The 27,877-nt window shown below is 42.7% G+C and overlaps 1 protein-coding gene across 2 annotated transcripts; it reads right to left on the reverse strand.

The window, feature by feature from the left end:
* Window positions 1-17,709: 17,709 nt before the first annotated feature.
* Window positions 17,710-25,860, reverse strand: LOC116190118 (importin beta-like SAD2). Of its 2 annotated transcripts, none has more exons than XM_031519775.1 (22): window positions 25,583-25,860; window positions 25,168-25,303; window positions 24,996-25,083; window positions 24,752-24,901; window positions 23,978-24,140; window positions 23,616-23,800; window positions 23,342-23,515; window positions 23,078-23,223; window positions 22,876-22,999; window positions 22,599-22,779; window positions 22,231-22,390; window positions 22,080-22,121; window positions 21,874-21,992; window positions 21,600-21,798; window positions 21,144-21,275; window positions 20,611-20,714; window positions 20,352-20,531; window positions 19,983-20,122; window positions 19,749-19,888; window positions 19,478-19,638; window positions 18,773-18,899; window positions 17,710-18,581 (listed from the first exon to the last, which is right to left on the reverse strand). In XM_031519775.1, the coding sequence occupies exons 1-22, from the start codon at window positions 25,670-25,672 to the stop codon at window positions 18,421-18,423; spliced, it is 3,102 nt and encodes a 1,033-aa protein (XP_031375635.1). In that variant the 5' UTR covers window positions 25,673-25,860; the 3' UTR covers window positions 17,710-18,420. The 2 variants fall into 2 exon arrangements, with proteins under 2 accessions (XP_031375635.1, XP_031375636.1); XM_031519776.1 differs by having other exon boundaries at window positions 25,168-25,317.
* Window positions 25,861-27,877: the final 2,017 nt, after the last annotated feature.

The raw sequence follows: 27,877 nt of genomic DNA on the forward strand, positions 1-27,877 counted from the left end.
CTCGATCAGGTCCTAGAAAGAAGAGGTATGAGCCAGGAGATGTGAGTAATATGCGCCCCTGAGCGTGGAGTGAAACAGTTGGATTTGCTGTCGCTCAGTGATTGGAGGAATGTGCTTTGCCGCTTTTCCCCTCCACTCTGTTGCATATGCTTCGAAAGCTTGACCCTCTCTCATCTCTGTCATGCTGAGATCGAGAAGAGTAGGGGGTGTCTCCGCACAAAATTGATACTGGTCGAGGAACTTCTAAGACAGATCTGTCCATGTAGGGACGTCGCCGGCTTTCATGGTCATAAACCAATCTAGCGCCGATCTCGTAAGACTGTCTTAGAAAGTCTAAATGACGAATTCCTCGTAATCCCAGTATGAGAGCATTTTGCTCTAATAGTGACGGAGATGATGTCGAGGGTCTCTGGTCTTGTTGTATCTCTTGAAATATGGAATTTTGATCTTAGGGGGCAGCCGCATGCCCGAAAAGAGATTCCAGTCATTGTCACCGAAATCGAAACGGGAATTGCCTACTTGGAGGTCTTGAATGGTTTCCTCCATTCTCCTTATTCTCCTCTCTTGTTCATTTTCCGCTTCGGGAGGAATGTTTGTTGGTAGAGCTGGAGGGGCAGCCTGAGTAGGCGTGCCTGGTTCAGTGGGAGGAATGTTTAGAGGCGGTGGAGCAGGGTAAGAAAAGCTTATTTGGGGTTGTGGAGCTTGGAAAGGAAATTGGTCTGTAGTTGGAACAGGAGCCTGTGCGATCGTGACTGGAGGAACTATCGGTGGTGGCACAGTATAGATTGGAGGACGCATTGACACAGCTAGTGGTGGCAGTGTATGCATAGTCGAATCTGCGGATAAGAAGGCCGCTGGTGGCAGCAGAACTGCTGTTGGAGCAGGTGGTGGCGGTAGAGGATCACTGATAGGTTAGACCGTCGGTGCATACGCCATTGCAGAGAAAGATGCGTCTTCAACCTCCGAAACAAAGGTTAGAGGGACTGTTGGATTTGGATCGACAATTGGCCTGTGCTCCAGAGGCGAAGTGAAGCTCGATGAAGCCCGATTCTGATCCCTAAGCATAGCCATGAGCTCTGTCATGTTGGTGGCCATGTTGGTCGCCAACTGGTTCACCATCCCTTCTAGCGCGGTGAAACGTGCAGAATCCACAAGGTTAGACGCCGTTTGTGCTGTTGGTGGAGGATGTCCGATAGGGATGCCTGAATGCGCTGTAGATATGTCCGCTAGTATGGGAGGTGATATAACTTGTGTCAGTGGTGTTTAAGAATGTGTCGACATTGGCGAAGTATCTTGTTCATGAATGGCCGGTTGTTGATCATCTGCCATCCTTACTCGTGCACGAGTTGGATATCGATGGAACACCAGTTGTTAGCACCTTATGTATAAATATGTAAGTGCGATTGCAGTATGTTGGCAAATGTAAATGACTAGGTGTTATGAAATGCATGGATTCGAAAACACTAATGTCATTACATCAGTTGGATTTACGTTCCATAATTTACAAAGATAGTCTGTTTAAAAGAAAGAAACATAAACATAAAACCAATATCCTACTACGCCCGATAGCTGAGTGAGCATTGCATAGGTCCGAGCAGAGTAAAAAGACGTCGTAGACTGCTAAACCTAAGGATGGGAGACCTTGCGCTTTTTCGCCCGCGCTCGATCCAGTGTAGCGCTCAAATGCGCTATCTCCCTATCTTGGTTCGCTACGCGTGCGCGAGTCTGAGCTAGCTCCCTCTAAAGCTCTCTGTGGCCAGTGAGCTCTGAATGTGTATCCACAAGCTCGCAACGGAGTCGATCTCGTTCCCCCCCTGATGGATTGCAACTCCGTGCGTATGGCTCCTTGGACTGAGCTCTCTGCGTCTGGAATGTTTGCTTGCGGTGCCTGCGGAATCCGTGACGTGCGTAGCCGACGAACAGGTGCAAGTCTGTGCTGATGGAACTGAGCCACATACGCTGCAGTAGCTGAGAAAGCTCGCTCCTCGTAATCGAATGGACCCGAATGAGTCATCGATACCCGAATCCATGCATGTTTTGTTTTAAAAATACATTTTCATGCGATATTATGACGACAATATAAATTGCAAATTACACGAAAGCCGAGAACGGACTTAAAACGAGAAGAGGAAGCTTCGTGTAATCCAAATAAGCCCATGAAGCTCTCAGCCACTACTCCTTGGAGAGAGAGCCAAGAGGTCCTACGGCCCGAATAGGGTTCCACGAGTTTTCCCTGTCTCAGTTCGAATCATTTCTCGCATGCTCAAGCGACAAACACGATAAACGACACGATTAAACTAAAGTCGGTATTGTCATGATTTGAATAACGTATTCGAACATGCAAACATGCACAAACATATTATTTAAGGAATCGATAAAACAATACCGATTTCATGCACGTAAGAAAACACGAGAAAACACGAGAATCGAACTTGGATCGGGCTAAGAAGGCCGTTCTTAACCCGAGGAAAGCAAGCCAAGTCTCGGTCACCTCTTCTTGAGGCAAACCCGAGAGCTCTTTTGCTTACTTCGGGTCGGGATGGTCTTTCGAGTGACGATCCAAACATTTCCCGATATTCTTGCACAATGTATGATGATAAGCATGCATAATATAACATGAAAACGCATAAAAATTAAATCTTGCATATGAAATATGTCATATATTCCATATTACTCCATAGCCATGCAAAAATATAAAAGCCCTAACTCCTCTAAGTCGAGAATGTTCAACCTAGCCTCGGGATGCCAGGAAAGAGTCGGGGAAGAGTTTGAGAGTCGGGTGACTCGGTGGAATTCTCAGAAGGACGTTCGGGTGCACAGCTAGACGTGCGCGAGCATGCGAGCGTGCAGGCAGGCGCGCGGCGCGCAGGCAGGCGTGCAGGAGAGGCGTGTGAGCGCACAGGCGGGCGCGCGGGGCGCGCGGCTGGCAGGCGTGCGCGCGAGCGCGCGGCTGTGCTCCTTGGATCCAAAACTTGTGGTCCATGGAGTTTGAGAATTTTCGAACTTAAGTCGAGATGATGAACATCGGCTTTGGACTTAAGAACTAAAGGCTCTCTTTTGATTTGTTTCGATTTTTCTCTTTTGCCTTTGAAATGTTGAAGCTTACTGGTTTTGGCTATAGAGTTGAGAGTTTTTCCTAGAGGAAGAAAGCTTTGAGAGAGTGTGCAAAAAGAGAAGTGATTAACTTAATCACTTTTTGACAATTTATAGGCAAAGCTAATGACACAATTAGCAAAAGCAAGTGTTCTTAACCCCCATGCTTAGCAAATTTCAGCCATTTAATGAAGATGAAGATGAATGTGAGCCAAGTATTCTTCATGTGGAAGTGCCAAGAAGTATTAATGAGCATTGATGAAGCTTGAGTGTTGTCTTGGAAGACTTGGAGATATTTTCATGCAAGGGTGCAAGAGAAACTTGGTCTTGGCAAGGGAAGAGTTGCCCTTGGACAATTCATGGGTCCCATGGCCGAAGAGAAGAAACCAGGAGAAAGCTCGGGTCTCGATTGATCGCGCATTCGAAGCTCGTAGTTCGGATTGAATGTTGAATTATCGATATACGCGAGAAAATGGATTTAATGAGTCCAAGATTGGCATTTTCCGTGGAAAATTGCCAAATGTCTGTATGAGGCTCGGAAGCCAATTTTACTCATTTTAAGCATTCAGAGCGAGGTTACCCACTTCTGGCAGCATATCTTGTATCTGCATCCCACGTCGGTCATTTAGACATAAATTGTCAAATAACGTACTTGACCTTTAAGCCAGTAATGCAAATATAGAGCCGGAGATGTCCTAGGAGGCTGAAACTGGATTTCTCAATTGCTCTCTAAGTTGCTTGGGCGATCCGGAGTTCACTGTGATCTCTGTTTGTTGAGATTAGGCCTCTAAAGACATGAAAAGTGCATCTGAGACCCTTAAAGCACTACTTGGGGGGTCTAGATGAGTTGTGTGATTTATTCCGACGATTCCACATTGAGCCTTAAGAAGGCTAGCACTGCGTAAAGTAGGCATCCGGCGTCAAGTTTCCCCAAAGAGGACCTCCGGATATGGATTTCCACTGAAAATGGCCTTTTGTGCTCCTCGGAGGTTACTCAAGAAACCGAAAAGGGTTTTGCTGTCTGATTTGCCCAATTGCGTCTGTCCGCTGGAGTTTTCGAGGCAATACAGGGTCAACTTCGTTTGCTGTTATTCTATTTGACCAGTCTCTGGTTATGCCCTTCCGAAGAGGTATGCCCGTTTTGTAGCTCGGAAGTCATTCGGGGTATCTGTATGGCTTCCAAAAGATAATCTGAAGCACTGCTCGTGCTCTGTATGCTTGTGGGGGCATGGCCGCATCTGATATTTGGAATTAACTTTTCTCCGAGAAACTGGCATTTTTGGACTTCCACTGAAAAGTTGTCTGTATACATAAAGTTGTTCTGTATAGAACAGATGATTTACGAAATGCGTTTGAAGACCTCTTCATCTGTTTGGCATTGATGTGGATTTTTGAAGTCCAATATTGACTATCTTCCGATGGACGAGCGAACTGTCGGAAAATAGGATTGTCCATGTGGTACACTGGAAATGCCGGTTTTGGACATTGTTGAGCTCTCTAGTCACATTGTTGCCTTTTGGTGACCCCTGGAGTCCATTTGTCATATGCATATGTCATCTGCTCGATTTTGCCAACTTGAGGATGAATACTAATTTTTTGCTCTGTCGAGCTGTTTTCTATGATGATGCTCAAGTCATGACATGGATCACTGCTGATAATGTAGTTCAATTTGGTGGCCAAAATAGGGTGCTGACAGGTGCGAGTGAGCAGGCTCGGCGAACTTGCGAAGCATGAAAGTAAATTCGCACGGGTGAGCAGACCCAGCAATGTTGCAAGAAGCACGAGCGAGCAGGCTTGGCGAATTTGTGAAGCATGAAAGTAAACTTGCACGGGTGAGCAGACCCGGCAAGGTTGCAAGAGGCGCGAGCGAAGAAGCTCGGCGAACTTGCGAAGCATGAAAGTAAACTCGCACGGGTGAGCAGACCCGGAAAGGTTGCAAGAGGCGCGAGCGAGCAGGCTCGGCAAACTTGCGAAGTATGAAAGTAAACTCGCACGGGTGAGCAGACTCGGAAAGGTTGCAAGAAGCCCGAGCGAGCAGGGTCGGTGAACTTACGAAGCATGAAAGTAAACTCCCACGGGTGAGCAGACCCGGTAAGGTTGCAAGAAGCACGAGCGAGCAGGCTCGGCGAACTTACGAAGCATGAAAGTAAACTCGCACGGGTGAGCAGACCCGACAAGGTTGCAAGAAGCACGAGCGAGCAGGCTTGGCGAACTTACAAAGCCAAAAAGTAAACTCGCACGGGTGAGTAGACCCGGCAAGGTTCCAAGAAGTACGAGAGAGCAGGCTCGGCAAACTTACGAAGCATGAAAATAAACTCGTACGGGTGAGCAGACCCAACAAGATTGCAAGAAGCACGAGCGAGCAGGCTCAGCGAACTTACGAAACATGAAAATAAACTCGCACGGGTGAGCAGTCCCGGCAAGGTTGCAAGAAACACGAGCGAGCAGGCTCGGCGAACTTGCAAAGCATAAAGGAAAACTCGTACGGGTGAGCAGACCTGGCAAGGTTGCAAGAAGCACGAGCGAGCAGGCTCGATGAACTTGCGAAGCATAAAGGTAAACTCGCAACTTAAATGTAAGTGCAAATGCTTGGTAATGGTATGAGGTGTGGAAGGAATCATTGTGATTCAATTTGGGCATTGTGCTTGTCTACGTTGCAAGTGATGCGGTGATAGAATGCTTTGTCGCTCGTTGTTCGGTTGTAGTGCAGTTGAATGACCAAATTGGCGTTAATGCTGTGACGAAGTCATTTAATCGAAGCCTTGCATCTGGGGCGGTAGTATGTTTGCTTTGTGAGAAGTTTGTCGAAAGCCGACATTTTGCATTCCGAGACTCGAGCTCTGGTGGGCAGCGCCTACGTATCCCATGGGACCGAGAATCAGAGTTTGTCGTAGTTCACACTTGCTTGTGATACCTGTGATCCTGGCATTACTAGTAGATCATAAGAGAAATACTAACAAGTGATAGGTACAGGTGAGCCTCGAAAAGAGCGTCGTTGTGACGCACAGATCTTCAGTTTCGGGTTGCCTGAGCAACCCGTGAAGAATTTTGCTTTGACAGTGCAGATGGATCTTGTACTCGGAGGCCTAGATGCAAGGCCTCCAGTTGGCTCCCGTTAACTATGTATGGGCATATCGAGACGTTCCCGACGATGCCCTAGCAGCTCTATCTGTTGTTCGACGCGCCCGTCGACTTTGGATTCTTATCATTCGAATGTCGTAGGGCGACTTCATTTGCAACCCGCGTCTTTTCTCTCTATCTTCATTGGCGGGTTTTTTCCGCTTCTTTTCGCTCTGTTTTTTTCTTGCAGTTGGGGTTTGTTTTGTGACCCGTGTCTTTGTTTGAAAATCATCGACTTTGCATCGCCAAGGCCGCTTTGGTGTGCTTCGCCTCGTGGAGACTCGTTGCGTGTTGCTATCCCTATTTTGTGAGGACCGGCTTTCTTGGAAGTTTTTACTCTCGTGCACAAGAAATCTGAGCTTCGTGTCATTTGCCCTTGCAAGCTTTACATGTGAACTCCCCTATCGTCTAGGAAAAGAAAATATCAAATTGCCCCCATGTGGAATAGGGAACCTTTGTTGCCCCAGTGCGAATGTTGAACGGGGATGCCCCGGTCTTAATTTGTTGAAGTGGCCCGTGGCAAGCGCCTTGTGCGATCGTTTTCCCCAATCATATCTTACTATTCTTTGTAGTACGTGCCTCTTGGAGGGTGCACACTACTGAAGTCACTTGATGTTCAAGGAAGACGGTTGCATCAATGCTAAGTGATTCGCTCGATTGTTTTCGTCTACGACTTCATAGGGGGTACCTCATCGTCGGACACCTCCCTCGTCAAAGTATAAGGAAAGGGTCCGAGACAAGTTCTCGGGGAAGCGTGAACTCGCGCATCGCTCTCCGCCTGTGATCAATGTGCCCTTGTGAAGGATGAAAGAAGACAATTCATTAGGCGATTATGCGATGAAATATGTGGTAAGAAATATGGGGCAGTCCCATGAAAAAATCCCTTTTTGTACCACCTGCGACCCATTGGATGCCGCGTGCAGGCAACATTTGTTTCCGGGAATCTGGTCATCACCACTCTGGAGTGGTTAGACCGTGACTGGGATCACATAAGCATGTTTTCCCAAATTGCGAGTAGGTATGCGCAGTCCCCCTAGGGAAGGCTCGAGAAGCGGAGTCCCGTGAGGACAAGCGAGTCAAACGGGTCCGACAAAACTAATTGGGCATCTTCGAGACGGTCCTAATGCTCCATTGAAGGATTTGTTCATTTCGGGAGCCCATTTGTGGGAATGCATTTAAATTAAAGCAAAAGAGAGTTTAAAGAAGACTGTGTGTGTTGCCCCCGTATTCAATCGGCGACCACAATGGAGGTGGATGAGATCCATTCTTTGATCGGAGGCATGATCCTGCTGGTATCTCCTGCAATCGAGAGTTGGGTCATGCTCTGTTTGTGGAGCTGTCACTTCCGGTCTTTGCAATGGAAGGATTAGACTTGCTCCTCGAAGTATCGCTTGGATGAATTTGAATCCAAGTCGATTTTGAATTTTAGATGAGCCTGAAAGCAGTAAATGCAGGGTGTCAAAACTTGAAAGCAGTAAATGCTGGGCCGGATCCCAAACGCAGTAAATGCAGGGCCGAGGCCCGAAAGCAATAAATGTTGGGTCTGCGCCCGAATGTAGTAAATGCAGGGTCGAGGCCCTACGCTGGGTCGAAGCCCGATGCGGGGCCAAAGCCCGATGCAGTAAATGCGGGGCCGGAGCCCAATGCAGGGCCGAAACCCAAAGCGGGGCCGAAGCCTAATGCAGTAAATGCGGGGATGGAGCCCAATGCAGGGCCGAAACCCAAAGCGGGGCCGAAGCCTAATACAGTAAATGCGGGGCCGGAGCCCGATGCAGGCTCGAAGCCCAATGTAGTAAATGCAGGGCCGGAGCCCGATGCGGGGCTAAAACCCGATGCAGTAAATGCGGCGCCGAAGCCCGATGCGGGGCCAAAACCCAATGCAATAAATGCGAGGCCGGAGCCCGAAGTGGGGCCGAAGCCCAATGCAGTAAATGCAGGCCCGAAGCCCAATGCTGGGCGAAAGCCCAAAAGTGGGGCCAAAACCTAATACAGTAAATGCAGGGCCGAAGCTAGATGCAATAAATGTAGGGCCGAAGCCAGATGCGGAGCCGAAGCCCAAAAGTGGGGCTAAAACCCGATGCAGTAAATGCAGGGCCGAAGCTCGATGGGGGGCCGAAGCTCAAAAGTGGGGCTGAAGTCCGATACAAAATAAATGCAAGACCGAAGCCCGATGCGGGGCCGAAGCTCAAAAATGGGGCCGAAGCCCGATGCAGTAAATGCAGGGCCGAAGCCCGATGCAGTAAATGCAAGGCCAATTCCCGATGCGAGGTCGAAGCCCAATACAGTAAATGCTTGCTCGATAGGAAAGTGCAAGAAATGCAAAAGCAAAGGTCAATGCTGAGGAACAGCGCAGGGCGCTGCAAAGCGGTGACTCTGATTTGTTTGCGATCTTTGTGGAGGGAGGGTGGGAACTCAGTGTTAAAATCCCAAGGAGCTGGATAAGAAACGTTTGTTATCTCGATTGTTGTGGTTCAGCATTCAGGCTGCCTCCTTGTTGTGGATTGCCTACAATGGGAATAGGACACAATAAAGGAGCAGAACTACTCAAGATTTTAATGCAAGAGTGTAGGGAAGCGAACTGGCCTGAGAGGCATCGTGCGAGCTCGTTGAGGGACGTGCATCGGTACACACAGGAGATGTGCTGACAGTGCGTGCATGTGGTACGTGGTGACGCGCCTAGATATGCTAGTGGTGTGCATTGTTGCGTGAAGAGGTGTATACTTGTGCATTGGAGACGTGTCAGGGCACGTCGAGGATGTGGTCGGTCAAGCAGAAGTTAGTGTTGATTAACTTTGCCTAGGAAGGTTGATCGGCCCTCGGGCCACGGCTCATCTTGTCGTGGAGGAAGGGTGAAGACCACAAGTGGTCTACCCGCGATGGTTGGCATGACTCGCCTGTTGTGCGGGATGGGTGGCCGGGATGGACTCGGCCTCTGGTCACAACGCATCTCGCTATGGAGAAGTGAAGACCGCGGGTGGTCTACCCACAAAGGTTGGCACGACTCGCCTGTTGTGCAAAAATACGCTGTAACTGCAAGACAATAAATAAAATGGAATGCTTGCAATGCGTGAGTTTTGAAAGTTAATGCCATTGGACTGATTTGATTTAAGTTCCTTAATTTACAAAGATAACTAGTTTGGAAAAGGGAACTTAAACATTAAACCGACAAACTATTACTACGCCCGAGCACTGAATAAGCGTCATGTAAGTCCGAGCTGGGTAAAAAGGCGTTGTCCACTGCTAAACCTAAGGATGGGAGACCTTGTGCGCTTTCGCCTGCGCTCGGTCCAGCGTAGCGCTCAAACGCACTATCTCCCTGTCTTGACCTGCTGTTCGTGTGCGAGTCTGAGCTAACCGCTCTGAAGTTCTCTGTGGTCAGTGAGCACTGAACGTATATCCATAAACTCGCTCCTCTCTAATGGATTGCAACTCTGTGCGCATGGTTCCTTGGACGGAGCTCTCTGCGTCTGGAATGTCTGCCTGCGATGTCCGCGGAATTCGTGGCGTGCGTAGCTGACAAACAGTTGTAAGTCCCCGCTGATGGAAATGCGCCACATATGTTGCAGTGGCTGAGAAAGCACGCTCGTCGTTAGTGGGGTGCTCTGGGAAGTAGAGCTCCTGAACGATGCGCGTGCCCCATAAACGTCGAACCTCTCGAATCCGTAAAACCCTATATGGGAGTAAAGCTGTAATATCCGCCCACCTGAAGCGGTATGGAGTGCGATCCACCTCTGTAGGAATATCCTGTAAGCCACCGAGTTGTCTGATGACTCAGGTTGGAAAGACAAGTGTGCTCCCCAAATGACTAATCAGGGGAAGTCCTATAACTGAAGGACATCCAATGGTCATGGGACCACCAGGATTCCAACGAGCGGCCCACAGAAACTGTGCTGGTGTGAGGCCTTCCATAAACTGCCTCCAATCGGTGTAGTCACGGTCGAAAGGTCGAAATACATGGAGTAGACGAATGATAAGTGAGCACTCGTCGGTGATGCAAGAAAAATGGTGGGATGAACAGAACGGCCTGATGTGTGCAAGAAGCCAAATCTGTAGCAAATGTGGAGCTCCTTTCATTGTACCACGTCAAACCTCTCGTATATAGTCAAGAGACCGTATGGTCTCAGCCAAGACGGCTTCAACATAACTATGGCCTCCTACCACTTGGAGGATGACTTGGATAAGCGCCCCGTCTATGAGGTTCAACGAGTACGAGAACATAATAGTTCCGAAGATGAGCAGAAGGAATCCGTGACAGGCGTCACGCTGGTAAGATTCCTCTGTGGCATTGAGAGCATGGGCATGTATGAAGTTTATAAGCCATTCAGTCCTAATGCTATGATCCCATCCATGCTGAAGCTCGCAATGAATTTCTTCATCGCGAAATCTAAAAAAACGGCTAATCTACTCTGTATCGTGGCAAACTGGTTGGGTACCACGATGTCACAAGTCGGCATGGGCTGTTGAATGAGTGCCGCATATTCCTCTACCGTAGGAGATAACTTTGTTCCCTAAAAGTCGAATACTGCCGCTAAGTATCCCAAAACCTAATAGTGGTTCTGAGTAAGGTCCAATCAATGGGAGAATCAGCAAGTAGCGGTAAATCTCCTATGATGAGCCGAAGGAATGCGCGATCAACTGGGCGAAAAGTTCTCCACAGGTGAGTAATATCCGCGGCTGGTGTAACGATGACATCGAGCCTAAGATAGGGATACGAGTGGTCCATCCTTACCTAGATGGAAAGTGTGTCAGTTTAATGTTTAAAATCAAATTGATGCAATGTCCTAGGTTGTTTTGAAAAGATGCATGCAGGTGCAAAAAAATAAACTATAATACAAGTCCTTTACATTGTACAACACTCTTTCAGTGAAAACAACAAAAGGCTCGCCTAAAAAAGAAAACTACGAGCCGACTTAAAGACTCGACTTTTGGGTCGGTTGACGGCATGAAGGTTATTTCGGTCCAGCATGACGGTCCCTGTTTATGCATGGTTTCAGTGTTCTACTGGGAAAACCACTAACTAGGGATGGGGGCTCCCAATTCAAGGGCGTCAATTCCTTGAAATCGAGGGAGGATCTTTGGGAAACGATTCGATGGCAGAGCCGGTTCGGTGGCAGAGCTAACTCGATCATTTCCCTTACTCGGAACCTCTAACTAACTTGGCTTCCTAAATCGGCGCCCGTGGGATTTCAAGCGTTTGGTACCTAAATCTGCTAGAATGATGCAATGCGAGTGCAGAAAAGTAAATGTGCGAAAAATAAAATGTGCGGAAAGCGATAAATAAACATGCAAGCAAAGCAAACGGATCGAGCCTGAACCCACTAAGAAATCCCCAGTGGAGTCACCAAGCTGTACAAACTTGAATGTGAACTCTCATCGGGGCCCACATGCGCGCTTTTGGATTGCGCGACTTGGGAGTGTCCTCCTTCCTGTGGGGACGCGTAACGGACACGCGTGAGAAGGAGTCGCCACTTATCATTTTACGACCCGAATGTCGAGGGCGGATAAGTTACCCGGGTCTAGGGGTATGGAACACCTAGTTTTGTTAAGGCATTGGTCTGTGCAGAACCTGAAAGTTCGAGTTCGGGGATTCACATTACATGCAGGCCTATATCCCGCACGCCCTTTCGGTACTATGGTTTGCTAGGCTTGCATGTTTTATTATTTACCGCTTGAATTAGGTTGCGTTTGGCTCACACGTTTTGACACCGAAAATTCGGTGAACTAAACGATGTCGGTAGAGAAGTTGAGAGAAAGTAAACCTGTGTGTCGGGGAAGTGGTTCACAATCTTGTGTTACAGTTCATCAAACCACGGAGGTTGAATTCCTGCGTGAACCAGGACTGCGATATCTTGGATTTACTTTCCTTTGGGCAAGCATTAGACTAATTTGATTAATTCGACTCTCGGACCGTTCGCTCATCGACTGGAATTCTTACAGAATGAATGTACAAAATAAAATCTTTACAATGCTCTCAAAAACAATAAATACAAATTACAAAAAGGGTTGAATTCCAGTCAATTTGTGTTCGGTTATTATTCCGCTCTAACTCACCGTGAGTTTAGGGAAAAGATCGAAGAACTGAAATTCAATGCACGCTCTCACTGAATAGGGCGTTGGACCATGTGAGTGATGATTAGAGCGTTGGGCCCTGTGATCGATGATTAAGGCGTTGAACCCTAATATTATTCGGCCTAGGGATCAGGCTCGACCCGCATGGCAAACAAGTGCTGAAAAATAATAAGCAACATGTTAATAACACGCAAGGTGTTCATGTTTAGCCAGGTTTACATGAATTAGCAAGTTATTAATCCAAGTGTGTTTTTGCAAGTAAATGTCATATTTTAAACAAGCAATCATGTTCAAAATATTTAACATTCGGCTTTACTTATGAGAACCTGACGAACAGGATGTTCGTAGTCAAGTCTCGGGTGTGTGGATTGCTTTTACAGTGATTCAGTATTGTGACACTGAATTACCACTGAATTGATCCAACCTTATATTTTGACTCTAAGTTTGGAACCTAGAGTTCCACCTGACCATTTCTAGTGTTTGGTTAGGTCGTGTGAAGAGATTAGTCAAGTGATCAAGTTTTGATACAAAACACCTTACTAGCATCCTGACTATGCTAGGATGACAGAAATTCATCAGTGGGAATAAGAAGGGCTATGTAGATGAACCTGCGCCTGAACAGGTAGCCCGTTCCTATTCCGATACCGTCACGTTTCTGTCAAACTAACTCTAGGATGTCACCAAATCAAAAAATGATGTTATTGCCCTTGATTTGAAAATGTGTTTTCAGAAAAGGGAAACAACGCAATACGGGCCACCTCGGCCTGTAACCGGTGTTGACCAATTCCTTGGATTTGTCAAGGTTATGCGAGAACCCCGTAAAAGCCAAAGATTTGGTCGATCTATCCGGAAGTGGTCTAAAAGGAACTTTTGTATTCTGACTTGAATTACTTGAAATCAGGAAAACTCAAGTCAAAACACACAAGTTTCTCATAGATATCCATGTTACATCGCGTTGCGCGTTTCAAATTTGAAGTATGCGAAGTTTGAAAATGGCACTAACACCATTTTGTAATTCGTTGACGCGAGTTACAGATTAATGTCCAATTCGTGCAAAGTTGTTCAAGTTGAATGAATTAACCGTGTAAGCGTTCCGATTAACCCATTCGTGAAATTAATGCTTAAGGTTATTGCCGAATGTATTAATTATGAAAACGATTCGTGACTCGGCGACCAATACGATTCCATAAGGATTGAGGATAATTTGGTCCAATGACAGAAAATACCCTCATAACCGAATGGACCCGAATGAGTCATCGATACCTGAATCCATGCATGTTTTGCTTGGAAAAGACATTTTCATGCGATATTGCGACGATAATGTAGATTGCAAATTACACAAAATCCGAGAACGGACTTAAAACGGGGAGTGGAAGCCTCGTGCAACCCGTATGAGTCTAAGAGACTCTCGGCCATTTCTCCATGGAGAAAACTAAGAGGTCTCATGGCCCATATCGGGTTCCACGACTTTTCCCCGTCTAGTTTTGAATCATTTCTCGCATGCTCAAGCAACAAACACGATAAATGACACGATTAAACGAAAGTCGGTATTGCCATGATTTAAATAACACATTCAAACATGCAAACATGCACAAACATATTATTTAAGGAATCGATAAAACAATACTGACTTCATGCATGTAGCAAAACACGAGGAAACTTGGGAATCAAACTAGGATCGGGCCAAGAAGCTCTTTCCTTGCCCGAAAGGAGCAAATGAGCATTTAGCCACCTCTCATGGAGGGTAACCCGTGAGCTCTTTGCCTTTCCCAGGCCGGGAAGCTCTTCTCAACTACAATCTAAGTGTTTCCCGACATGTTAACACGTAAATCAAGGATAAACATGCATGATATAACATAAGATTGCATAAAAATGTAAACTTGCAAGCAAAACATGCTTAAAGCACCATATTACTCCATAAACACACAATAAATGTAAAAAGCCCTAACTCCTCTAAGTCGATAGTGTTCTACCTAGCCTCGGGATGCGAGGAAAGAGTTGGGGAAGGGTTTGAGAGTCGGGTGACTCGGTGGAATCCTCGGAAGGATGTTCGGGTGCACAAGGTGCACGTTCGGGCGAGCTACACCGCGCGGATGGACGTGCGTGGGCACGGGCATCCGCGGGAAGGAGCTCAACGTGCGGTCGAGCGCACGGGCAGGCGCGGCAAGGACACAGGCGCGTGGGCGAGCGTTAGCACGGACGTGCGGACGTCGGGGACGTACGAACATGCATGTGCATGCAAGCCAAGGGGACGTCCGGGACATACGAGCGTGGGAACGCGCAAGGGAGCACGGGCGCGGACGGACGTGCGCAGCGAGGCGCGTGCGAGCACGCGAGCGCAGGCGAGACGCGCGCGGCTGGCGTACAGGCATGCAGTTACAAGTGTACTGTTCACCCGAGAGCCCGATTTCACCTGAAATCACCTAAATGACCTAAAACAACAACTTAAAGACTTCAAATGGAAAAACCAAGTTCACCAATGAATTCCATGGGTCCGAAATGAGTGGAATATGGAGTTTGAGAAATTTCGAACTTAAGTCAAGATGATGAACATCGGCTTTGGACTTAAGAACTAAAGGCTCTCTTTGGATTTGTTTCGGTTTTTCTCTTTTTGGTTTGGAGTGCTGAAGCTTGCTGGTTTTTTGCTATGGAATTGAGAGCATTTCCTAGAGGAAGAAAGCTAATGAGAAGCATGCAAGAGGAGAAGTGATTAGCTTAATCACTTTTGAGCAATTTATAGGCAAAGTTAATGGACTATTAAGCAAACAAAGCACACTTTATCCCCCTTGATTAGCAAAAGTCGGTTTTGCTAATGAGGATGAGGATGAATGTGAACCAAGTGTTCTTGATGAGGAAGATCCAAGAGTATTGATGAGCATTGATGAGGGCTTGAGTGTTGTCTTCAAACTCTCCTTGATATTTTGGGCTAGGTGAGTGCAAGAGAAGAGGAGGAAGAGGCCGAAACTTTTGAGGCAAAGGGTGGCTGCCCGTGGGTCCCACGGCCGAAGAGGAGAAACTGGGAGAAAGCTCGGTTCTCGATTGGTCACGCATTTAAAGTTCGTGGTTCGAATTGAACGTCGAATTGTCGATATACGCGAGAAAACAGATTAAATGAGCCCAAGATTAGCACTTTTCGAGGAAAAATGTCCCGAGTCCGTCTCGAAAGCCGGTTTTGCTCATTACAGGTGAGTAGAGCGAAGTTAACCACTTCTGACAGCATATATTGTGTATACATCTCACGTTAGTCATTTTGACATAAATTGTCAGACAACGTGAACAATTTTCCCCTAAGCCGGTAATGCAAACGTGGAGCCCGAGACGTCCTAGGAGGCTAAAACTGGATTTCTCAGAATGCTTTCTGAGTTACTTGGGCGCTCCAGAGATCACCGTAATCTCTGTTTGCCAAGACCGGACCTCTAAGGACTTGAAAAGTACATTTGAGACCTTTAAAGTAATGTTCGGAAGGTCTAGATGAGTTGTGTGATTCATTCCGACGATTTCCGACGATTCCACATTGAGCCCTAGGAAGGCTAGCACCGTGTAGGGTAGGCGTCCGGCGTCAAGTTTCTGTAAAACGGACCTCCGGATATGCATTTCCACTGAAAATGACCATTTCTACTCCTCGGAGGTTACTCGGGAAACTGAAAAGGGTTTTACTGTCTATTTTGCCTAATTGCGAATGTCCGCTAGAGTTTTCAGGGCAATGCACTATGAACTTCGTTTGCCGTAATTCTGTCAAACCAGTCTCCGGTTATGCATTTCCGAAGAGGGGTATGCCCGTTTTATCACTCGAAAATCATTTGAAGTGTCTGTATGGCTTCCAAGAGAAAATCTGAAGCATTTTTCATGCTCTGTATGCTTGTGGGGCATGGCCGAATCTGACATTTGGAATTAACTTTTCTCTGGGAAACCAGCATTTTTGGACTTTTCACTGAAGAGTTGTCTGTATACAGAAAGTTGTTTTGTATAGAGCAGATGATTTGCGAAATACGTTTGGAGACACTTTTCATCTGTTTGGTAATGATGTGAATTTTTGGAGTCCAATATTGACTATTTTCTGACAATCGAGCGAACTATCAGAAAATAGCATTGTTCGTGTGAACTTTGGAAATGTCGGTTTTGGATATTGTTGGGCTCTCTGGTCACTCTGTTGGCTTCTGATGACCAACGCCGTTCTGCTGTCGTGTGCATATGTCATCTGCTCAATTTTGCCTGACTTATGGTGAATAGTGATTTTCTTGCTCTGTTAAGCCTTCAATTGTATCCACACTCGAGTCATGGCATTGTATGCTGTTGATGAGTCTTATTTCTTTGATGGACCGAAATAGAGTGCTGACAGATATTATTTCCTATATTAGTTTGAGTCAGCAGTCTTATGTTTCTTATTTCAGCTTTTATCTTATTCTATTTTAGGAAAGTAATCTAGAGGATATTAGATATCAGTTTTCTATTCTAGAGTCAAGGAGGGTGTCTTCCCTCTATATAAATATGCACCTTATTGTAAGAAAAGAGCTCAGACAATGAATGAATATTTTTTAATGAAATTGCTTAGAGCGTTTCTTTTTTTTCTTATCTAAACAAGTTCCTTATTTAGTGGCGAAAACCCCGATTCTTATCCTTGAGCGTGGCGAATCAAAACGACTTTTTTTACTCGTGGCGAGTTATTTTATCGAGTGAGTTTAGTTGATTCTATCATCCACTCTTCTTTCTTATCAAGTTCTGGTTCATGAGTTTATCAGAAAATATAAATGATAAGGACAAGAAAATTTCGAGGGATAAAAGAGTATCAATAAGTAAAAATAATTATTATTATTTCATTAAGTCAAAATTTTTTTGCTTACTAATTAAATGATCTTTAACTCATGATTTAAGTAGATGAGATTTTTATTTTTCACGTCTCTCCTATTCATTTTTCAATGTACTTATTTTAACCAACCCTAAAAACCCTTAAGTACTTATTAAGTACTTAAATTAAGTTGTAAATATATGCAACCTATTTTTAATTCATTTATTTGATATCTATCGAACATCACCTAACTTTTCATCAAAGATTTAAATCTGGGGACCATCTAACTAACTGTAATGGGGAGAGGTAACCAACGCAAGATACCGGCTAGGCATCTAGAGAGCACAAGCATGTTTTATTACTCCAACCAAATTGAGTTGCTTTTGCGTTAACCGGCTTAACACAATCTTCCGCATATATTCAAAAAACTCAGCTTTCCTTTCTGTAGATTCAGCTTTACGATTTGCACAAACAAAATAGAACGATCATCAACCACAATCATCGGATGGCAAGAGGACAGGCAAGACCAAGTGATAAATTCATCAATCGAGCATGATTCGATCCCATCTGTCCCAAAAGAAACGTCCAACATACCATTAAGTGCAACATAATGTGTCCTGATTCGCCGAGTTGAATGGATAGAATAGAATGAAAAGGTGCTCGCCACAGCTTTATATAGAAAGAATACACAATCATGTACTGACTACAATCTGCTAGGGGAAGCCCTTACCCTCAAAAGCTACCCTGCTACGAAACATCTTCAGACACAAAAATACACCCGAAGGATATTGCATTCTGCGCAGACTCTATACCCCCTAAAAAAGGAAAATAAAAAATATTCGGGGGACAGAAAACACACAAGAAGAAAGAAGAATTGAACCGCATCGATCCATCTAACCCTCCACCCACCCAAAATTATAGATACAGCAACCACCAATTATGCCCCTAGAAGAAAAACCTGCCTGGTTGAAAACCGGGCTAACTTTATGTCCTACACCAAATGGAGAAGACCCTAAATCCACATGTGGGACTCCCCATCCCAAATAATGCCACAAATCCAAAACAAAAAAAGAATACTCAGAAGTGAAGAAAGAGGAGTGCCCGCTTGTTTCCCTTTTCTTTACCCGACCTTTTGATACCTCTGTGCCGACAGAACCATCAGATACCGTCTTTCGGCACCCTAGGAATTAGGGCTTAAAAAAATTAACTCTCACGAACCCCAGAGGGTCGTTTGACCTGACCTGGAAAAATGTGGAAGACAACCCAGTTTAACGTACATGGACATGGCACAAATTCTCTCACAAATCCAACCTTGAATAGAGCACCAAGAAAGAACCAGAATGATCACGAGGTCATGAAGCAGCTGCAGTGGAGGCCTTCTCCATCTTTTCTTTCTCGATCTCCACCCTCCTCTGCTCGGCGTGCTGAGCAACCCCATTGGCAAGTGCCTGGTAGTGGAACTCCAATGCCTGAGTGAGGTTCTGGAACCTCATCGGACTCACTGCTTGCATGGCTATAAGGAAAGAAAACCAATGATCGAATATAAAATCAGACACCAAGAAGAACATATTACAAAGCAATGGACTTGAACAAAAACTTTTGTGACATGCCATACTTCCTCTTTTATCTATTCTCTCCCATGCTTCTGTACTAAATGAAATCTGCCATCAAGTGGGAAGGAAAGTTAAGTTCCTTTATACTCACCTTTGACAGTGTCCACGAAGAAAATAAAGGGGTCAACCTCATCAATTGGAGATTGCAATTCTTCATCATCACTGTAGTCATCATCTGAGTCATCATCATCGTCATCATCTGGACGGAATGCCTTTGCCTGTGACAATGAATTTGCTAATCAGGAAAAATAGAAGGTGAACCAAACCTATCCCCTTGTGAGAGGGCATGGGAATTTCTCACGAACTGCTCATAGACCTCATGCACATAAACCATCATTGTTTAACTACAGAGGCAACAGCTGGGTTGAGAAACTTCAAAATTAACTTCTCATCATCACTCTCACAAATTCCTTCATATATTAACTCCAACAAATACAGCATGCACCATGCATGACTAAGTCCCCAAAGAAGATCTACTAAATGGACACTTGTAGGGTGACAATCTAAAGTTACAATGTTCTTGTGAGGCTAATGGTGTAATCAAACTTTGGAATAGCAAATTTGTTGACTATCCCGGGTAACGATTCCGAGAACCAATATTTGACATATTCAAATTACATCCCTAGAGGGCAAGTGTTCCTTCTCAAGTTTTGGGTAATTCATTGCCTTAGAAAGATTTAAGTATTCATATGAAGACAATCATGCAAAAATGAGTGCATGTCCTTGCCTGTTGAAGGAGAAAAGAATGCACAGGTATTCCACAGATATAATAGAGGAAGCTGAATTGACAGCAAACCTGTGCAGCTAATTTCTGAAGTCTAATGCTGTCAGCCTCATCCCCGTCCTCCGCATCGAATCCCATCTCTTTGTCTGACCCATCAACGTCTTCATCTTCATCATCAGTTTGGAAACCATCCATGTCATCATCATCTTCAGCCTCTGCCACCTTTGCAGCTTCTGTGGACAATAATCATGGTAATAAAGCATAACCAACCAAATAAATTCCATGAAGGATGATAGCACACCATTTGTGTAAAAAGTAAACAATGCTGAGAAGAAGTATGGACCAGCAACTTGGTCTTTGTATTTGACTAAGAGATCAAGCGTCGCCCTGAAAACACGTCCCAAGGCGTCATCTGGTAATTGCTCAGCAGGAAGAGCAAATAAAGATATCAAGCCCAAGCAGCAAACTTTCTTATCATGCTCTCTGCAACATGAAAACCACTGCACTGAATCAAATCACCATTCAGGATAGGAAACAAAAGAAATTTCTTCATATTTATCATAATAATATATAACACCTTTTAAAATTAGCAAGTAGACCACTCTTCCTAACTTGTTGCAACATCTGGAACCAGAGGTTAAATATTTCTGTTGCAACACCAAGCTTTTGCAGTATACTGATAGTCAGCACCGCATTGTAATAAAGAGCGTTTGCAATCTGCAGAACATATATTCACAGAAGAGTTAACTGTGCTTTTTCCAAGTACCAAATATATATAAAATCAGGTCTTCCAGTAAATTGCCCTCTCCAACAGGAGCAACAACTAGGAAAATAGCACTTGGATGCAGACTATCATTTAGATTAGCTACTATGATTGTCGCGATAAAATCAATCTAGATTTATAGCGTGCATCAAAGGAAAAATAAGATGACCCTGCAGTCCTTACCACTTGCATCAGAAGACACTTCAAGTATGATTTCTCAGTCCGTCGCAGCCTCTCAACAGTAATTCTCAGGTATGGCTCAACCCAATGATCCACCTGCCCTTTGCAGTTCTGGAAGACTACTTCAATGAGTTTTGGAGCTGGTTCAATATCACTATCCTCCAAGTTTTTGTCAGCCATAACCTGCTCCATAAAGAGTGACACAGGGTCAATAAGCTCAATAAGAAAATGATAATTTATTACATCAAAATTAGCAACTCACATGTGAAATCATACTCCAAAGGCTCTGTTGGTAATCCGGTTCTTTGCAAGTAAGGAAGTGCCCGGTTCCTCTGGAAATAAAGTTGTCCAAAGGAACCAGTATATCTGCTTCAACCAGCATACGCATGGGAATCAATGTAAGAAAGTTCATTCAGTGGATAGATCAGAAGCTTAAATGCATCAAGCCAAATACTAACAGAAAGACAGCATAAACTCGTATTTTTCTACCCATAAATATATTCACAAGTTGAGTTTTATAGCTGCAAAATATCAGGATAACATCTCACTCTCTCTCTTTCAGAACATTCAAAATCGAATTGCTGCAGAGAAAGGAACTACATATGCAATATTCTTTAAATGGCATGCATGGTGAGTTCTCATTTGATGAAACTACAACTTTAGAAAATACATGCCTATGCAAGAAAAACTGGGAATAAGCTGTGGTCCAAGGGATAATGAGCAAGATAAAGTGCAAAGAAATAGCAAAGAACTCATACGACAAACAAGAAAGATGAAAATAGCATGCAAACTTACTCGGGAAAAAATCAATAGCCCAATCTGCCAGTGCTTCCATCATTAAAGGCCAGAGACTCCACATATCCATTGATATTGTAGGTGAATAGAAGGTCATATAAGACACAATTTCTAATACTTCTTCATAGACCTCTGCAAAATAAATGGAGACCAAATTTAAGCTAATAGAGAAATTCTCACGAGAAATTATTTCAAATGTCTACATGCTGACATACGTAATATCTACTATTCCTTTTTCCCTTTACCTACTAAATGACATTCACGTCATAAGCAATTTTCCACTTCACTTGGGACAGGTTAATAAGGTGTATTAGTTAATTTTAAGCCAATTTACCCATCATAAAATGAGCAATGGCCTGAGAATGTATAATGAATTTGTAAACAAAGTGAACAAGCCTAACAGAGAGAACAAATTAGTTCCCCAAAAAGGAGAGCAAAAAATAGTAGCATACCCACCTTGGCCATCAGTTGTCAACATTTTATGCATGATAGGAAGCAATGTTGGCTCAATCTGGACAAAAAGGTGAGGAAGACGGCTCACTGACTCGAGAATAGTGCTTATGGCACGCAAACATCCAACTGCAGCAAGGGCACCAGGATCGTCAGCTTCATCATCAGCTTCAGCAGTGTTCATACACCTCCAGAATGCAGCCGCCTGAAATTAAATTACAGATTAATTCCAGCTTAAGCATAAGCTAAAGCATCAAGATTCCCTAAAAAGTAAAATTACCAAATTCTGGCATAATCCAAGAGCATAAGGTGCCATCTCCTCCCCAAACTTATCGACAATAGTCTCTAGAGTAAAAACAAGGTCTTCATTCTCAACCTCATTCATTAGTTTGAAGAACTCTGCACGTTTGAGTCCAAGATCATAAATTCAGTAGCAACAGCCAGTATGTTTCCCAGTAGAAAAAAAATAACTTTCAAACCACATACCATCAAGAAGTTGTGGAAGGATTGGACGAATCTCATTCAAGTCTGCATCGCCAAAGTTGGAACTCTTAAGCATATGTGGAGAGATAAAACACAGGAAACTAGCGTTTGCACAAGAAAAGTAATAATATAACTGAAGAGAAGCTTTACTTGCCTCGACAAGCTTCAACGAAAGAACGCAATGCAAAGACCGAATCAACCCGAACAGGAAGTTCAGGATCCCGCAGCCCAGAAACAACACTATGTAGTGCTTTTCTAAAATTGTTTGCGTCTGAGAATTTAATATGAGCATATTGGCCTGCAACCCACGCTGCCTGAACCAAGAATTATCCCGAAAGATTCATTCAATTAGCTGGCAAGACTCTTACCAGTGAAAATATATATAAATATATAGATATATATTATGAAGAGGAAATCCATGGTTCAGAAGGCTATAAAAGAGTCTTAAAGACAATAATATTGCAATGAGAATCCACATTAATGAAGGATAATCAAAAAATCAAATATAATTGAGAAACAAACCTTTGCTCGCAGATGTCCAACAGGACTACTGAACTCTGGGAAAACATGTTGCACCAGCATCCGCTCAAGCTCAGCCTTATATGGTTCAGTCTGCTTCAATTTATCACAGAGAGCTCCAATAGCAAGGAGAGCACCATCTTTCTGCCGGTAGGGTTTATATTCAACTGGTGACTCATCATATCTGAACCAACAGAACAGATACGATAAAAATTACCATAATATCATTTTCCCAAATTCCTTCTTCGTTTCTAAAAGTACTATTGGAAAATGAAATTACCTCTTGAAAATCCCTACTATGAATTGGATGAACTTTTGCAGGTTATCTTTTCCACGTTTTCTAACTAACTCGCTGACAAAATCCATGGAGGCAGTTCTTGGACTGTAAAGATCTTCAATGATATCTGCAATGCAAAGAAATTGATGCCATCAGCACAAATCCTCAAAATTTCTCAGAAGTAACAAGGTTAGAATTGACTTACCATAACCCTTTCTCACATACTCATGAGGGTCCTCCTCCCAAAGCTTTTGATCATTGTCATTAAAGCACATCAAGGGGAAAATGATCTCAAAGAGAAGAACATCAAGCCTCGGTTGCAGCAAATTGTACATACTGGTCTTTGAGATGCTGCAATCCAAATGAAAAAACAAGTAAAAAATCTGTACAAAGAAATGTACGAGCAAAAATAATAAGTAATATAAATAAAAGATGAACAGTGGCTGCACACAGTAATATTTGTACTGACCTGTTGCTTAGATATTGAAGAATGAGATTTGTAACTCTGTCGGGTAGATACCCCCCAGTCCGACTAATGTTCAATAAATTTAAGTGGCACTCTAAAATCTTCCCGGCATAATTCTTCTGAAACATTTGAGCAAACGCTCTATTTTCAGGGTTTTGTAATTTAAGATCTCCAAACCTGCATGGGTATAAAAAATTCTCGAGAGAATCAGATATCCAGCAAAGAGGATGAAAATTGTACTAAGACCATAAAAAGTCACTTGATATCGAGAACCCACCGAGTGTAAAGCCTATTTAGAATGTGAACAGTCCATTTCTTCACCTTCCACCAACCCCAGGATTTCCTCAACTCAGGATCTGCAGGCTGGCCTTCAAGGGGAACAGACCTTTCCAATATGTTCAAGAAAAGTAGCATCCACCCATTGAACACATTTGGATCAAACAGCTGCTTTGGTATCTCCAACTGCAGTCATGTAAAAATCAACTATCACTGGGTATATACTCTTCCATCAGCTTCAAAAAAGTTAAGAGAGAGTTCATCTGGAAATTTGATGTTTCGCATTTCAGTGAAGAGTGCTAGAGATGGCATCATTGTACATAATAGGAATTGATGGTTAAAGAACTATAGTCAGATTCATACATAAATTGATGACCAGAAGATTTTACAAATGAGCTTAATCAAATCAGCCACTTCCAACGGCGGATTAGCAATATGAACAAGCCTGTTGAAAATGTTGAGCAAACTGGGAAATGTCTCATCAACAATACGGTAAACTGGTGTCCGTTCTTCATCGGACTTGAACCTACAGTTCGAAAGCAGAAAATCCATGTTAATCACAAGGTAAAACTATTGATTTCCTGCCAAAAGTTTCGGCAACTTGTGTCATTTATGAAGCACAACCCTCACAATCCATAATTTTTTGTGATATATTAAAAAGACAATATAAATGTGATTGTGCACAATGAAACACAGTTTAGCAACGGGAACAAAGAAAAACAAGGAGTAACATCAGTACTTCCAATATGATATCAATCTGAAAGTAGAAAAAATCATACAAAAGCATCTATGCTCTGAAGAAATGACTGAGTGGCATTATCTTCTAGATCATAATTTCTGTGATCTAGGGTTGAACAAGAATAATCAAATCCCAAAAAATACCAACATTCAAAATATGATATCAACATCCAAAACCTAACATATGATTTGGCACCATACTGAATTTGTACATACTAAATGACATAGGACTGAGGATAACTGGTAATGAAGACTAACATAATGTACCAACTATGAGAGTGTAAGTTGCGTGAACGCATTGATATCATATTCAAAATTAAGTTACTAGAAGCCAGTACATGAAAAAAGGAAAAAAAAAATTAAAACAACCCTTTCAGAACATCATATTCAGACTCTTACTCATATTTTCTGGCAAGAATCCTTAGGACAAACAAAGCACCATAAATTTGTTGGTCCTGCAAGCTATGCTTGACCCAGTCAAGAAGATGTGGCCACTGCTCAGGATAATCGGCATGAATTATCGTTTTTAGGCACTCACCAAGCTGTACTCTGCGGAAATGAAGTCAGCCTCCAACGTATTAAACTCATTCACCAGAGGTGCAAGACATGGTCAATCCATAAATTAATTCAACAACTACTGTACCTCAACAGAGGAGGAAGTTGTGCAACAAACACCAGGATGTGATCTCTGACCAAACTTTTATCACTTTCTAAGATCTTCTGCGGCTCATCTGCACTCAGAAATTATTAATTTAGTAATTGGAAAACCCAGCTCTTCTACAGCGATCAGATTCAACGAAGTCAAACATCAATACCAGGATCCTGGGGCGACCAGTTCTTGGCAATGAAGTTCTTGAAATGGATACTGGCGACCTGTCGTACCGCCATGTCACAATTGCCGTCCACAATGATCTGCAACAACCGCACTAGATGCTGGGGAGTGTACTGGAACTGAAACACGGCAACTACCCATCATCAGTATCAGTTCCAATAATAATAATAATCATCATCAAAACACGCCCGAAGTCAATTATGATAAATAAATGCATCTCGGAGCATCTTCTACTCTATCTATCCAAAAATTTAAAAATAAGATTCATTCAGCTGCGCGCGAGCTAAAGCCTAGGACAAAGTTTCCAAAATTCAAGGACGATCCACTGACACAGCAGCGAATGACGATTTAAGCTGATAACATGAAATTGAGTGAGACAGACAAGATAAGAAGCAAACCTGATTGAGGCTCTGCTCTGCTGCTTTGCGTTCGTCAGGGTTGGGGCTGAGAGCGGCTTGGAGAACAACAGCGAGACTTGGGAGATCCATTTTCTAGAGAATTTCGAAGCGGAGTGGATTGGTAGCCGAATCGATTGGGGGGAGTCCGGTTCCGATCGGAGTTCGAGTGGGGATAAACCCTAGCACAGTCGGACAGGGGTAATAATGACAATCTCTGCCCGAGAGAGAGAGAGAGAGAGAGAGAGAGAGAGAGAGAGAGAGATGCGGGTAGAGACAGCGAGGGAGAAGAGGGGGAGGGAGAGGGTATTTAAATGGCTTCCAAGAAGGTTAGGGTTTACCCTTTTTTTTTTAATTTGTAACTAAACTTGAAATGACTAGAAATAATAAAAACACACATGAAAGCATCTCATGTTACGCCAAGTACTTCCTTGTTCAGCTGTTTCATTTTCTTTTGAATCTTTTACTTAATTTGATTATTATTAATTATTTAATTTACTAATCTATATCTATATATAATATATAACGTCAATATGAAGGGAGAGCATGAATGTAGTTTGGCCAAGTGTTATTATTATCTTCACCAGAATCTGCTATGTGTTATTTTTGACTTCTCTAAATCCCACCACGTATCATCTTCTCAACCCTTATTAATGCAAATAAATTGATCTCCATGTAGCATCTTCTATACCTTTTTTAATATAAAAATTAATGGATTTCAAAATTAGTATAGTACATGAATAAATATAATTTTGTAAGTTCAATTTATTAATTATTTACATTTTCCAATATTCAATTTAACAAGTAAATCTATACTGATTAGAATATCTAAAAACATTTTTGCCAACATCATATAAACTCAAAGATTAAAAAATATAATACAAACAAATTAATTGAAGAATTCGTATAATTTAGTAATAAATATAATCTTTTCAAATTCAATTAATTAAATTATTTTCTTTTTTCTAATTTTCAATGTTCCAAATGCTTGATTACATTCTTGAAAATGTAATTGGAATATTTAAAGGCTATTACAAGGTTTATGTTAATATTAAATCCACTTAGAAATTAAAAGTGATGCTTATGAATTTATTTATCAAAAAAGGATATTGAAATATCTCAAAATCAAATTTAATTTTTCAATTTAAAAAGGATATTAAAATATTTTGCAAAAATTTTCACGCAAGTAATTTTACTTACATTATTGAAATTGCAAGGACCTTAGAAAATAATAATACAAGTAAATTAATCTAAGAATTCATACAATTTAGAAATAAAAATATCTTTCCGAATTTGATTAATTAGAATTGTTTTCTTTTTTCATTTTGCATTTCAACAAATGCTTAATTATACTATTGAAATCATAATTGCATTATTTAGTTCAAAAACGATGTTGAAATACTTTTTGAAAATTTTTCATGGAAGTAATTACTTGCAAAATTGAAATTGTAAGGAGTTTTAGAATATTCAATAACCATTACATGTTCTATGATAATATTAATTACACTTAAAAATAAAAATGATGCTAAAAAAATTGATATCTTTAGAAATTCATACAACGAAAGGAATAAATTTAGTTTGCTATGCTTATTAAATTTATTTAAATTTGAAACATTAAATTATATAAGTGATTTACTTTTCAATGAGTTACGAGCGATTTATTTTTATTTTTATTTTTCAATTCCACAGATTAAACATATTCTTGAAATCAAATTCAATTTTTCAATTTAAGAAGGATACTGAAATATTTTAAAAAACTTTCCACGTGAGTAATTTTACTTACATTATTGAAATCGCAAGGACCTTAGAAAAAAATCATACATGTAAATTATTCTAAGAATTCATACGATTTAGAAATACATATTTTTTCAAATTCGATAAATTAGAATTAGCTTCTTTTTTCATTTTTCAATTCTACAAATGCTTTTTTTTGCCAAATAAAAAGGCTAGATCGGGTTATTAGCCCATTGTGGCTGTCCTAACTAAGGGAACCTAACCACCACAGAATGTTTCTGTCGCCATGGCTCGGTGAGACATCAGCCCAACTTGGTCACCACAGCCCCATCAACACACTAGTGAATTAAGTCCAAGGCCCATTAGATCAAGTATTATGGCTCGACCACCGCCATCCCATAATACACCTACATAGTAGCAAGCTCTACGTCCTTAGTGAGGTTCAAACTCGTGATGCTCAAGTGGAACACTTAGAGCTTAACCACTAGACCGCCGTGCTGGTGGTTACAAATGCTTAATTATACTCTTGAAATCATAATTGGATTATTTAGTTCAAAAAGGATT

Source organism: Punica granatum, unplaced genomic scaffold, assembly GCF_007655135.1.
Source record: "Punica granatum isolate Tunisia-2019 unplaced genomic scaffold, ASM765513v2 Contig00320, whole genome shotgun sequence".
NCBI lineage: Eukaryota > Viridiplantae > Streptophyta > Magnoliopsida > Myrtales > Lythraceae > Punica > Punica granatum.

Excerpts from the sequence above, each read along its gene's own strand:
- LOC116190118 (XM_031519775.1), bottom strand. The coding sequence starts at position 25,672 with ATGGATCTCCCAAGTCTCGCTGTTGTTCTCCAAGCCGCTCTCAGCCCC. Across the intron at positions 20,532-20,610 it reads TTTGGAGTATGATTTCACAT|GTTATGGCTGACAAAAACTT; the intron begins GTGAGTTGCTAA and ends TTTATGGAGCAG. Across the intron at positions 20,123-20,351 it reads AGTGTCTTCTGATGCAAGTG|ATTGCAAACGCTCTTTATTA; the intron begins GTAAGGACTGCA and ends TATGTTCTGCAG.